At 39.3% G+C, this 13,716-nt stretch overlaps 1 protein-coding gene across 11 annotated transcripts in view; it reads right to left on the reverse strand.

Annotated features, from left to right (window-relative positions):
• CDON (cell adhesion associated, oncogene regulated) overlaps positions 1-13,716 on the reverse strand; it is a 101,450-nt gene that overhangs the window by 52,810 nt on the left and 34,924 nt on the right. For all 11 annotated transcript variants that reach the window (XM_077964625.1, XM_077964629.1, XM_028834144.2 and 8 more), the window contains 6 exons: positions 8,862-8,998; positions 6,632-6,904; positions 4,961-5,107; positions 3,657-3,800; positions 2,399-2,686; positions 551-820 (listed from right to left, as the gene is read on the reverse strand). In XM_077964625.1, coding sequence (XP_077820751.1) covers positions 551-820; positions 2,399-2,686; positions 3,657-3,800; positions 4,961-5,107; positions 6,632-6,904; positions 8,862-8,998 — 1,259 coding nt within the window. The remainder of the gene's footprint in view (positions 1-550; positions 821-2,398; positions 2,687-3,656; positions 3,801-4,960; positions 5,108-6,631; positions 6,905-8,861; positions 8,999-13,716) is intronic.

A 13,716-nucleotide genomic window follows, 5' to 3' on the forward strand; every position in this document is an offset into this window, starting at 1 on the left:
CACTTTGGGAGGCCGAGGCAGGCGGATCACGAGGTCAGGAGATCGAGACCATCCTTGCTAACACGGTGAAACTCCATCTCTATTAAAAATATTTTTAAAAAAATTAACCGGGCATAGTGGCAGGCGCCTGTAGTCCCAGCTACTCAGGAGGTTGAGGCAGGAGAATGGCGTGAACCCAGGAGGCAGAGCTTGCAGTGAGCCGAGATCGTGCCACTGAACTCCAGCCTGGGTAACAGATTGAGACTCCATCATTAAAAATAAATAAATAAATAAAAAAGATTAAGAGAGAGATTGTACCATATAGATTTTTAAAGTATGAAGAATCTGTTGAAAAGTTTTTAAAAACTTTTTTTTAATGAGCTTGATTAAATAAGATTACTTCTTCATGGAAATGCCTACCTGTCACTAGCAAGGAACATGGAAAATGAACACCGTTCTTGTATGGTGCTAGGGTTATTTTCTTTTAGTAAAAATAATTTCATTTTTGACCACAACAAAAGCCCACCTGGAAAATAAAAGTTCTTAAGACTGGCATGAGCTAAAAGCCTACCATTTTCAATTTCAAGTCTTCCAGTAGACTGCATAAATCCAATCCCATTATCTGCTACACACTGATACATCCCAGCATCTTCCACGGTAACCCCACTGATTTTCAGTCCGTTTCCTGCAGTTAGACGTCGTGTGGAAGGATGAATAGGCTGTGCATTGTGAAACCAGGTACAGTTGGGGGCTGGGTTCCCACGAACGTCACAGGTAAAGTGTACTGTGGCACCCAGAGACACTGTCTGATCCTGTAGTCCTTTAGAAATGGAAGCATGTTCTGAAAATAAAACACACAAATTAAACTCTGCCCTCAAAATGGAATTCTTAAATTATCAAGTCATAAAAATCTTCTTTCTACCAATAACCAGTTGAAACAAAGTTGCACTGTTTATTCACATTCTTCTGTCTGCTGTGATAATCAAGAAAAAAATTAGAAATGTTCCACTAATAGGATAAACCATATGTTACTAATAACATATCATCTCGTTTCATAGAATACTCCACCCACTTAACTCCCCACAACATATGGGAATACACATATATACAGAAAGAGTTTCTAATCCTGGGCTTCTCTTAGCATTTATTTCAGGTGATTAGTTTGAAATACAGTAACAATTTCCCTGGATCTCACACTAAACAGGAGCCAAAACAGAATAATGTTTATTCAGAGGTTAAATTATTTTTACGGTCAACTCAACTTTGAGGTTAGATGTATAATAGGCGAAAACAAAAAAATTAAACTTCCTTTAGGGATCCTTCAAGTCACTTATTACCCAGAAAAAGTAAATCATTTATCAGAATTTGTAGCATGTGTCTAAATTATGCATATTAATCCAGTCCTAATCACTGAGTTCCAAAGCCCACTTGTCATACGCTTACGTTAATTCCAGTGTCGCTAACCTATAGCAGGTTATGGTTATAAATCTTATAAATACATGCAAAGGGTTTACAACGATTTTATTCACTATTAAACCACTTTCCACCTATTTTTTTCATGAAAATCTGTTTCAATAAAGGAAAGCATTTTCTGCAGCTACACATGATAGTGAGGTTGGCAGCTGCTCAGAAAGAAAGGAATAGCTTTGAAATAAAGTATACATATAGAAATGTGGGTAGAAATAATTCAATTTTATCACCCAGGCATTGGTAAAGCATCCAAAAAAAGAAAATTAAATTAAATAGATTGATTTCTTTTTGAGATGACATTTTCTTTTTTGAGACAGGGTCTGGCTCTGTCGCCCAGAATAGAGCGCGATAGCGTGATCTCAGCTCACTGCAACCTCCGCCTCCCGGGTTCAAACCACCCTCCCACCTCAGCCTCCCAAGTAGCTGGTATTACAAGCCTGTGCTACCACACCCAGTTAAATTTTGTATTTTCGGTAGAGATGGGGTTTCGCCATGTTGCCCAAGATGGTCTTGGACTCCTGAGCTCAAGTATTCCGACCTCCTCCCAAAGTGCTGGGATTATAGGTGTGAGTTACCATGCCTGGCCTGACATTTTCTCATTAGTACTCTGTCTTAGTTACTACTACTAGATACTACACACGGATATCAGCTAGATTCTTCCATTCTCCTGATTTCCAGTTTTTTCCTCCATGTTATGAAGAAGAGAGAATAATCACTATATTGCATAACTAGGTTGGGGGTGAGGTTCCCAAGAATATTCCATGCGAAATGCTCTATGCCACCCAGAAAAATGGCCTAATTCCGTTATAAAAATGAAACTTGTTCTGGTTAGGGTGTAGATATTTCTAGATATTCCCTATTTCAATGTCACAAATGGATCTTTCCTTCAGATATCAGTTAGACCAGAAAAATGGCTTCATTTGAAAAAAATTAAAAACTAACATCTTACCAAGTACATTAACCATGTAAGTCACATATTTTACATCTCCAGACTTGTTTCCCACCATGCAGGAATAGTTTCCAGAGTCCGCTGGGTCAATGCTGTCTGTGGCAAGATGAGAATACAACCTTCTCCAGCTGCTTCCTGGTGCAATGTCCTGCCCGTCCTTTAGCCAATACACTGGAGGAGCCGGGACCCCACTCACCACACACTCCAAGGTTACGGGGCTACGAGAAAGAACAGCTAATGCCTGTGAATGGGTGGGGTGAAGAATGTGAAAATCATCTGAAGAAGGACCTGGAAAAGGAAAGGAGACGAGAGATTATTAGTAAGTCTTCGTTTCTAATCTCTTGCTTAGCAAAGCTGTGGGTATCACTGTTTTCCCATCTATTCTTTATACTACAAGGTCCTATTTGGCAGTTTAATCCTTTTTAGTTGAGAATTAAAAGATTTCTGTGGTCTTTTAGGGCTACTTCTGAATTGGCGGTTTGGAAATGCAGAATTCCCAACAAGTTCAGAAGCCACGCCTTTACTGTGCTCTAACTATTGGTGCTACCTCAACGCAACCGCCATAACCTAAAACTCAACAGTGATTTTCATCACATCTGAAAGAAAGAGGACAGACATATCTCTTTTTTTTTTTTTTTCAAAATTCACAGACACCAATTTAATGACCACTACTATAAAGTTATATCTCCTCTATTTCTTCTTGTTTGAACAAAGGGCAAAATCCTCCACATGTATTCACTCTGTCACCTTAGCCAAAATGCCCTTCTGTAAGTTACATTTTTGAAGCATGTACAGTACTCTTCTATAATGCATTAATGTACTTACTTTTTTTTTTTTTTTTTTTAGACAGAGTCTCACTCTGTCATCCAGGCTGGAGTGCAGTGGTGCAATCTCAGCTCACTGCAACCTCTGCCTCCCACGTTCAGGCGATTCTACTGCCTCGGCCTCCCGAGTAGCTGAGATTACAGGTGCGTGCCGCCACACTCTGCTAATTTTTGTATTTTTAGTAGAGACGGGGATTCTGCCATGTTGGTCAGGCTGGTCTCAAACTCCTAACCTCAGTTGATGCACCTGCCTCGGCCTCCCAAAGTGCTGTGATCACAGGGGTGACCCACCATGCCCAGCCTGTATTTCCTTTTTTGGTAAGACTTTTCATGATAAACAAACAGGATTTGAAAAAAAATGAACTATCATTGCCCAAATTTTTATGAGGACTCTTCCTCTTCCACCAGTTACCATTCTTCTCCCAAATACTTACGACTCACAAGGAGCTTTCGGCCAATAGGTTCAACTTTTAATTGATGTGTGACAGGATTATAAGCTGCACATTTGTATGATCCCTTGTCCTCTAAGGATACATTCAAAATCTGAAGATTTCCTGATGGAAGGATTAAGTAATTCTCTGAGGAAGGAAGGGAGTGCAGTTAGGCCTCTCCCTTTATGAAGGACACCACAGCACAACTAAAACTCACAAAGGTTGATCATTATGCTTTATTCCATCTTATTTTGTTTTATTTTATTTTATTTTAGATATGGGGGTCTCACTGTGTCACCCAGGCTGGAGCACAGTGGCATAAGTACGGCTTGCTATAGTCTGGAACTCCTGGACTCAAGCGGTCCTCCCACCTAAGCCTCCTGAGTAACTGAGACTACAGGTGCACACCACTACACCCAGTTAATTTTTAAATTTTTTGTAGAAATGGGGTCTCACTATATTGCCCAGGCTAGTCTTGAACTCCTGGCTTCAAGTGATCTTCCTGCCTCAACTTCCCAAAGTGCTAGGATTACAGGCGTCAGCCACAAGACAGCCTGCATTACGTTTAGACGTGAGATTAGCGGCAAAGAAGCAATCAAGGAAAATTTCTTAAATGAAGGAAAGGGAAAGTCAAAGCAGAATAGAAAAAAAAGGTCAACAGAATTAGCACAGCAAATCAAACTCGGCAGAAGCATTTTAACGATAGTGAATCTCAAAGCACAAGAAACATGCTCCGACTTTGGCAAACCTCTACCTGCAGCACTGGTCACATGGTGTTTCTGCATTGTCTAGTCACTCATTTTTTTCCCACAAATACATATTAAGGGGCTACTTTCCGCCCACAATGGCCAGGCACAAGTGCTATGGCAAGGAAAAGAGCAGACAAAAACCCTGCATGCATGCAGCCCACGTTCCAGTAGGGGTATGTGGGGAGGTCAGAGAAAAAGAAATATAATCATAAACTAACAGAAATATGAATAACACAGTATCAGGTGTGATCAATTCTATGAAGAAAAGCAAAACTAAATAAAGGGGCCAGAGAGCACCAGGTATATTATTTCAGATAGGACCATGAGGGCTGTCTTCTCCAAGGAAGTGAAATCTGATGGGGGTCTGAAGGAACTGAGGGAGTGAGGCCTCAGGGGATGGGGCCGTAATTATATGTATATTGTAACCATTTGTTTTAGTCCTCTCCACTCATGCCTTCTTGCATCTACAGTTCATCTCTAGCACACAGAGCTTAGAAGCGACTTATTTAATGAACATTTGTTCTGTGTGTGCCACCAGCTTTTCACAAAAGGTCTCACCTGTGGAATGTTTCAGCCATTTTCCCCGGATTTTATAGCGCACCTCAGCTCTGGGGTTACTCTCCGGTACCCTGCAGCCAATGAAACCAGCACTGTTTTCTTCTGCCGTAATAACATGCTTTGTGGATGAACCAAAATCACCAAGAACTGAAAGAAATAAGGAAACAGATAAATAAATAAGTAAATAAATAAATGCAGATTTGAATTCTTTTTCCCAAAGGAAGTTTAAAAATCAGAAACAACATCTGCAGCGTGGCCTTTTGTGGCCGCTGACCCCAGTCCAAAGGGCTGCATGATCTTTCCATCTCAGAAAGCAGCTGGGGCAAGCTACTCAGGAGGCTGAGGTGTGAGGATCGCTTGAGCCCAGGAGGTTGAGGCTGCAATGAGCCAAGATCGTGCCACTGCACTCCAGCCTGGGTAACAGAGTGAGACCCTGTCTCAAGAAAAAAAAAAAGAAAAAGAAAGAAAAAAAGAAAAGAAAAAAAAAAGAAAGCAGCTGGGGCAGATGTGCATGGCTGAAGGCTAAGACCTAAGTCATGGCACCCTTTTTCATAAGTCAATGCTTCTAGGGAACCAGAATAAATATAAACTGCTCTGAAGACATCTAGAACTATAAAGCATAATTATTCCCATTTGGTCAAGACAAATCCTTTTCAATCCAGTCCCCCATCAAAACTCACTTTCCCTACAGATCCCTAATCTGTTTGTAGTTATTCACATTGCAATAAAATGTAAAATGATTTCTGGAACGAACCTAGGACACCAAAAAAATAAGGAAGGATATCATTATTTAGATTATCTGAATCTACTAACTTGGTCTCAATTCCTCTCAGTCTCAGTTCACTATGGATGGAGCCTGCGGGGGAACTCTTTATGATCTCCAGGGCTCAAAGCACTCAGCAGCCTGCCACGAGGAGTTCAGCCCGCCCGTGTGTGTCTTACAGCTGTCCATGGGTCACAGCTCTACAAAAACATTTACTCTTCTCAGTTATGACAAACTCACTACTCCTGGGGAATCCAGATTTCTTCTGTAAATAGGGGTGCCCTTACAAAGACGTTTTCCATTACTGGAAGCCATCACCATTTGAAAGGCAGATGGCTCCAACTTACTAAGAAAAACCACGCATTCCGGATTTTCCGTAAGTTCAATACTCAACATTCCTTTCTTTACAGTTACTTTTTTCCTGCTTTTTAATCATGGTTTCAATTAAATGAATTAAAATCACTCAGTAATCAAGGCAAATAAAACAGGTCTGAAAGAAAGACAAAGGACTCCAGGAAATAACTAAGTGTCAGAGTAGACAACAGCTTTTGCTGTTAATGATATCATGGACTTCCAAGTACTCATAAAGAAATTGTTCAGAATTCACATTAGAAAAGGGTCCTTCCCTGGCAAAGCAGCAGAGATTATAAAGAAAAAAACAACTGTCCTAACTGTATAACTTTAAAACAATCATTTCCATATCATTGTCACCGATGAGGACACCAGGCCAGGATCACGGAGGTCTAAGCGCACTTCCACAAGTTCTACTCACAGCACGAGCCAAGGCTGAGATAAAAACTCCTATGTGCCTTACACCAAAGTCCATAGTCTTTCCCCTCTTCAGAAATGCAAGCACTAACAGTAATTTCCAGAAAACCCATACATAACAGGGACAAAATTAAACTCACCTGCCACAGATACTGTTGCTGGGCCACTCACAATGGCACCGATGCTATTGTTGGCAAGGCACTGGTAGTAACCCAAAAGGGAGGAGTTAAGAGAAAGAATTGTCAAAGTCCCCTGATGAATCTTAGTATGTTCCATGTTTCCATCCAATTTTTTTCCATTATGCAACCATGAGATATGAGTGGTCCCAGGTTTAGCAGAACAATGTAGTACTACAGGTCCACCAAGTTTCTGGACAGTAGAGAGTGGCTCAGAAGTAAAATAAGGTGCCAAGTCTACAAGGGAATATTCCCCATATGCAAAGAAAGCACGGGAGATAAGAGGAGAGAGAAAGAAGATTACATTAAACACATTTCATCTGTATCTTTATAACTAAAGGCAATCTCTTATTTTATGTATGTTATGGTTCTTGATGCTTGTAAAAGTTCTAGCAAAATTCTTATGAGCCTATTTATTGGAAGTGAAAAAGGGCAACATGTTAGCCTAGGACTTAACAATTAGGGTACAAAAGACAAGAATGCTGATGATATAAATCAGATACAATACCAATCCTATTAATAAGAAATAGCAAAGTGCAGCTGGGCCCTGGGGCCCCACCTATAATCCCAGCACTTTGGGAGGCCAAGGCAGGTGAATCCTTGAGCTCAGGAGTTCAAGAAGAACCTGGCAACATGGCAAAATCCTGTCTCTACAAAAAATACAAAAATTAGCCAATGTGGTGGTGTACACCTGTACCTCTAACGACTCCAGAGGCTGAGGTGGGAGGATTGCTTGATCCCAGGAGGTGGATGGAGGCTGCAGTGAGCCATGACTGCACTACTGCACTCCAGCCTGGGTGACAGTGGGAGACCCTGTCTCAAAAAAAAAAAAGAAAGAAAGAAAGAAAGAAAGAAGGAAGGAAGGAAGGAGGGAGGGAGGGAGGGAGGGAGGGAGGGAGGGAAGGAAGGAAGGAAGGAAAGAAGGAAGGAAATGGCAAACAGCTTTTTTAATAAAGTGACTTGGAAGAATTGGAAGTTAAGAACCTGAAAAAGTGAAGATGACTTTCCCAATAAAAAGAATTCTCCCCTATTTTACCAACAGGATTTGATTTATGAGAGCAAGTTTTTCTACAAATGAGGGCTGTGGTACTTTCTTATTACTTCCCTTCAATATAAAATAATGTTTAAGTTTTAAGAAAACAGAAATAGAAAGTTAGGAAGCCACAACTGAAATACAAAGGCTATCCTTTCTTAAATATAGGGCTTAGTATTTTTATTTGGGATTTGAAATTGTTTGATCTGTTATTTCTATTACTCCAGGAACATGGGAAGGCAGGGGTGTTCCTGCACCAAAGTATCCATGCAGATCCTTCTGTTCCAACTCAGAAGTGGGAAGGGGGAAGAAATATTTGTTAATTTGGTGGAATAAAATACTTAAAAGAGAAAAAAAATCAATAAATTGCTGAATCTACTCCTACAGAATATTTAATCAGAAACGAAGTTAAGGGGAAGTATCTCTTCTGGCTGAATCTGGGGTGGTTGTTTAGCAAAACAGAAATAAAACCACAAAACCAATATTCCCCTTATTAAATTTAATACAGCTATATGGTATTTTTAGCAGATATTAAAAACAGTACTCAATGAATAAACATCACTGTATTTGTATCTACTTATATATTCATGTTTACACAAGCCTAAAATAAAAAGAAATGCACATGAACCATGTTTTAGGCATGGGGCTTACACACATATTTAACAACAAACACATTTATGCTTTTCAGTAACCCAAAGAGGCAGACAATAAATTAGGCAAGGTCATAAGAGAAAGTGGCAGACCTGGAATTTGAACCAAGTTCTCTCACTCCCAATTGAACATAGTATCATGCTGATTCTAAAACTTCTCTTTGGCATATATAGTCCACATTTTATTCCTGTTCTTTCCAAATCAGAAATTAGTAATAACATATCCCCTTATTTTAAAAAAAGCACGATTGGAAAATACGTATTAAAAAAAAAAAAAGGGATAAATTACAAGGGCCAGGACAGGAAGGCCTGCTAATGTCCAAAGCACTACTAAGAGATCCTTAAATTGCTGAATTTATCAAGTTTTTAAATCAAGTAGTTGGTCAAACCAATCTTAGAAACATCTTTAGATAGCACCATTACCACAAAGCATTGCAGTACAAATTTATTTGCTATAAGATTAAGATAAGTAAAGGCCAAACCACCCCCTCCCCAATTCTTCTACTCTTACCTGAACTCACAGAAGAGCACAGCGCTGTAAGAGTAACATATAGCAGTGTACATAAGGCTCCAAGATCCGGATGCATAGCGCCAGATGACAGAAGCAGGCAGGACAGGCTTCCAGAGCAAAACCCAGGCCTTGGTTCACTAAAAAAGAAAAAGGAAAGAAAATATAAACCATTGAAATCTTTCATCTGAGCAGCTGGAGTTGTGAGCATGATGGCGGCCATCTATTTTGAAAGCTCTGGGTAGAGTACGTCAAATACTAGGCACTTAATGATCCAGATCTTCCCAATTCACAAACTGATCTCTAGACACTAGAGCTAGAAGTTTTGCTCATTCTTCCAAGGTCCTAGGATATCTCTTACTACACAGAACTAATCACTCTGAATGAATACATTCAACTGCCTATAATGCATTTCTATTTACACATCTCACATACATACAAAACTCAACGCAACCAACATGTATTCCTCCTCCACATCCCCCAAAACAGTAAATATAAGGAAAATAACAAAATAGTGGCTAACATTTACGCAGTGTTTGCTATGTGCCAGACACCGTGTCAGTGCTTTAATACACGAATTTAATCTTCATAACAACCCTGTGAGATAGGTACTACTGGTTTTTGTCCCTTTTTTTCAGATAGAGGACTCCTAGCTCATGGACTGGTCAAGCACAAAGAATATTAAGGTCAGGCCTGTGTTGGGATTGGGCTTGGCACCATTGTGAGAGTGGGATAAGCCAAAAGGATAGTAATGGATGAAGCCAGAGAGGAAGGCTGGACCAGATCACATATTCAGCTTTGAAGGCCATGGTAAAGATTGTGGGATTTATTCTAAATGAAAGAGCAAACCCTTAGAGGACACAGAGAAGGGGAATGATGTAATCTTATTTATGCTTTAAAAAGATCACTGGCTGAAGTGGAAAAGGGAGACTAAGCTGGACATACTGTAATCACCCTGGAGACAGATGAGGACACAGTGGTTAGAGCAATGAGTCAACCGTGGAGGTGGAGAAAAGTAGTTGGACTCAGAATATATTATAAAGGTCGACCCAATAGGACAAGTCGAAGGCTTGGATATAGTGTGGGACAGAGATGTGTGAAGGATAACTCTTGGGTTTTGGTGACACAAAATAAATAATAGCCCTGTTTACTGAAATGGGGAAGACTAGAGAGGGAGAGACAGAAGAGAGGGTTCATCACTAGTTCTGTTTTGGCCAAGGTAAGTCTGAGCTATCTATTAGACATCCAAGTATTACTGTCAAGTCAACAGTTGCATGTATGAGTTTGGAGCTGTATGAAGAAATCAGAGCTGGAAATGGAGATCTTAAAAGTATGAATGCCTTGGCACTAGATGAGCTCTCTCTAAGGAAAATACGTTTAGAGGACTGAGGAAAGGGGAAGAGACAAAACAGAAGAGCCTTGGAATACTCCAACCTTTAGAGACGGGAAGTAGCCAAGGACACGCAGCAGAGGTAGTTAATGAAATAGAAAAAAAATCTATTTGTCTAGGGAGAACATAAGAAATATTTCTAGGCTGGGCACAGTGGCTCACATTTGTAATCCCGGCACTTTGGGAGGCTGAGGAAGGAGGATTACTTGAGGTCAGGAGTTTGAAACCAGCCTGGCCAACATGGTGAAACCCCGTTTCTACTAAAAATACAAAAATTAGCCGAGCCTGGTGGCATGCACCTGTAATCCCAGCTACTTGGGAGGCTGAGGCAGGAGAATCGCTTGAACCTGGAAGGTGGAGGTTGCAGTGAGCCAAGATCGTGCCACTGCACTCCAGGCAGGGCAACAGAGCCAGACTCCATATCAAAAAAATAAAAATACATTTAAAAAATAAGAAAAAGAAATATTTCTAGAAGAAGAGTGTGATCAACAGTCTCAAACATCAATGAAAAGCAGAGTAAGATGAGACACCATCAGAAAGGACTACTGAAGGTCGTTGGTGATACTGACAAGAGTGGTTTCAGTGGAGAAAAGACAAAAGCATGATGGTGGGTCCAGGGTAGAATGGGAAGACAGGAAACAGGAAGCAGGCACAGACACTTCCTTCCAGGGTTCTGCTATACAAAGGCAACAGAAAAACAGGGAGAATTGCTGAAGACAGATGGTAGTCAAGGGATGGTTTGTTTGTGGGGGGTGTGTGTGTGTGTGTGTGTGTATTTTACTATAGAGACAGTATAGCACATTTGGTAAAACTAAAAAAGTTTCACAAAACCCAGCACTGGCAAGAATGTGAGCAAAAATCATTATCACATATTGCTGGTGGAAATAAAATCAGTACATACTTTTTGGAGGCAGTCTGCTATTTCTATCAAAAATCGTTCATGCAACAAACACTTATTGAATACTTATCATATGCTAAGACTATCCTAAGAGGTGGAATTGGGCAATTAAAACTGTATACATAAAACTAAGTAACACATAAAAATGTATACCATATATTCAAGTGGGAGAGATGGACAATATAAAAGATAAATAAAACTAGTAAAATTAACAATGTCCATGCCATTCTCCAGATATGGCCAATTCTTTCTCTTCTATCCTTCCTCTACACCTGGGACATGCGTAACCACAGCACTCAATACTTTCTTATGTAACTTATCTAGTGACTCAACTGTGACCTCTTTGAAGGCAAGAATGACATCATATTTAGCTTTGCAAAATTTTAGTGCCTAGCAGAAAGTAGGTATTTCAAAAATGTTTCTTAAAATGAAAGGAATACAATAGAATGCAATTCCAAGAAGTACCTTAAGGAGTAGTGTTTAATGAGAACTGCCATCTCATCTGAATTTGGTATATTCTAGCTGTATTGTTTATTCCTTCACTCACTTATTCATTCATATGTATAATTTAAAAAATCAACAAAAAATACAGTAAGTGCCTACTATATGCCAGGTACTATGCTAGACTAGGCTACTATGTCTGCGAATCATGCCCCATGTTCCTGCTTAGCCAGGGCTAGACACTGGATCTATGACTATAGAATACAACAAAATCTAATGACAGTACTACATTAATGACATTTTAGAAATGAGAATTTTACGTGCATTTTCATTTATGCAAAGAAAGATGAACGCTAACCATTAATAAAATTAGGTAGTAATACAGAGGAAGGCACCTTAAGTACAGCTTTTAATAAATCAAATAGTATCTCCCAGAATCTGCTCACCTTCTCTATGCCAAGTACTCCAAAATCTAAAAGGTGCAAACTCAAGTTTCTCTAGCTCGCGGATATCAGGTTATGAATCCGCTTTTCCAGTTTTTTCTTGCTGACCTCCTTTAAAAAGTGGGAGAGAGACTACCGGCATGACTCAACGGCAGAAGAGCCCAGCTGTGTGAAAACTTTTTTGGTTCATTTGAATTCTCACTTGGTTCAAGGGTAAGAACTGACACAACACTGGAAAGCAGTCAAGGCAAAGTAAACATTCAAATAACTTAACAGGAGATATTTTCCTGAGAGAACGACGACAAGAAGGATTGTGATTGTTTCTTCCTTTTGCCAAATCTTTCAGCTATTTATTTGTTAAAAAGTACTGAAACAAATTTCAGAGTCAACTTTAACCCTAGTGCATGACCTACTGAGTGACTGTATAGTTGTCCTTGAAAGTTTCACAGTTCATTACAGCTACCTAAATATTATCACACAGGAATCTTCTTTATTGAGTCTATCTTTCTATTGGGTTACTCTTTACATGCTCTCAGTTGATTTTGGAAGTTGGAAAGAACCTATGGCCAGAAAAGGCATTTACTAAATACGTGTTGGCTTGGTTTGTATTTATCCAAGGCAAGCCTGCTCAGTTTGTTAAAGAACTGTGATAATGACAACAAGGAGTTGGACTCTGCTGTTTTATGGAGCTGGGTAGCTTGACATTATAGTCAACAGCTAGTTACAGCACCCCAGGCCCAACCTCACAAATAAACATTACTGACCACACAAAGATTAGATACGTATGAATCACAGTATATCCATTAGTACTACTGGAAAATCTTTCAATGATATGTCATTTTCAAAACTACTATCTTTATCAAAAAAGAAACCCTTAACATTAGTATTATGGCTATTTAACTAGTAAGTTATTAGAAAACCAAATATATATGTAATTTATTCATGTGTGTGTGTATATGTACATGCAAATGCGTGTGTGTGTGTGTGTGTGTGTGTGTGTGTGTGTGTGTATTTAAGTTCCCCTACATTGCTCTGGCAAATAAACACAATTTTGTTTGACAAAGTTCACCATAACTAAACAAGGTTTCTGCCATCTTCTTATTCACAAGTCAGTGGCCTTAAAGTGTATGTCATTTTTCTCACCTATAGAAACTGACCTTGGCAAAGGGGACAATAACCCTAATTTCCTCTACATAGTTGTTATCCCATCCTCCTTACCTTTTCTTTCAATCTGGAAATAATGACCAGCAGAGAAAAAAATCCATGATAAGGATAACCATCCCACTCTATTCCACACATAACGTGGGCACATTACTTGCCAAAGGTGCTTAACCTCTGTTCTAGTGAACATAACATTCAAATCTCCTCGTGTAAAAATTAAAAACAGAATTCTGATTTAAATCATGTCAGATAGAATAGAATTCTGACTTAAACCACACTGCCTTTTTTTTTTTTTCTTACTTCAGGGATTTTTTTTTACTTCAGGTTTCATTTTGAATTTTTTTAAAGCACTCTATGTTGTCAGCATAATGCCTGGTGATATTTTAAACAAATTATTCAAGTTTTCTTCGCATATTTTACATGTCAGTTTTATAAGAACTGCTAAATTTCTATACAAATACTCATCCAAAAAAAGTACACATTCAATATAGAATGTGCAGAAAATACATAAACATATAAAAAGGA

This window comes from Macaca mulatta, chromosome 14 (assembly GCF_049350105.2).
Source record: "Macaca mulatta isolate MMU2019108-1 chromosome 14, T2T-MMU8v2.0, whole genome shotgun sequence".
In the NCBI taxonomy this organism is placed as follows: domain Eukaryota; kingdom Metazoa; phylum Chordata; class Mammalia; order Primates; family Cercopithecidae; genus Macaca; species Macaca mulatta.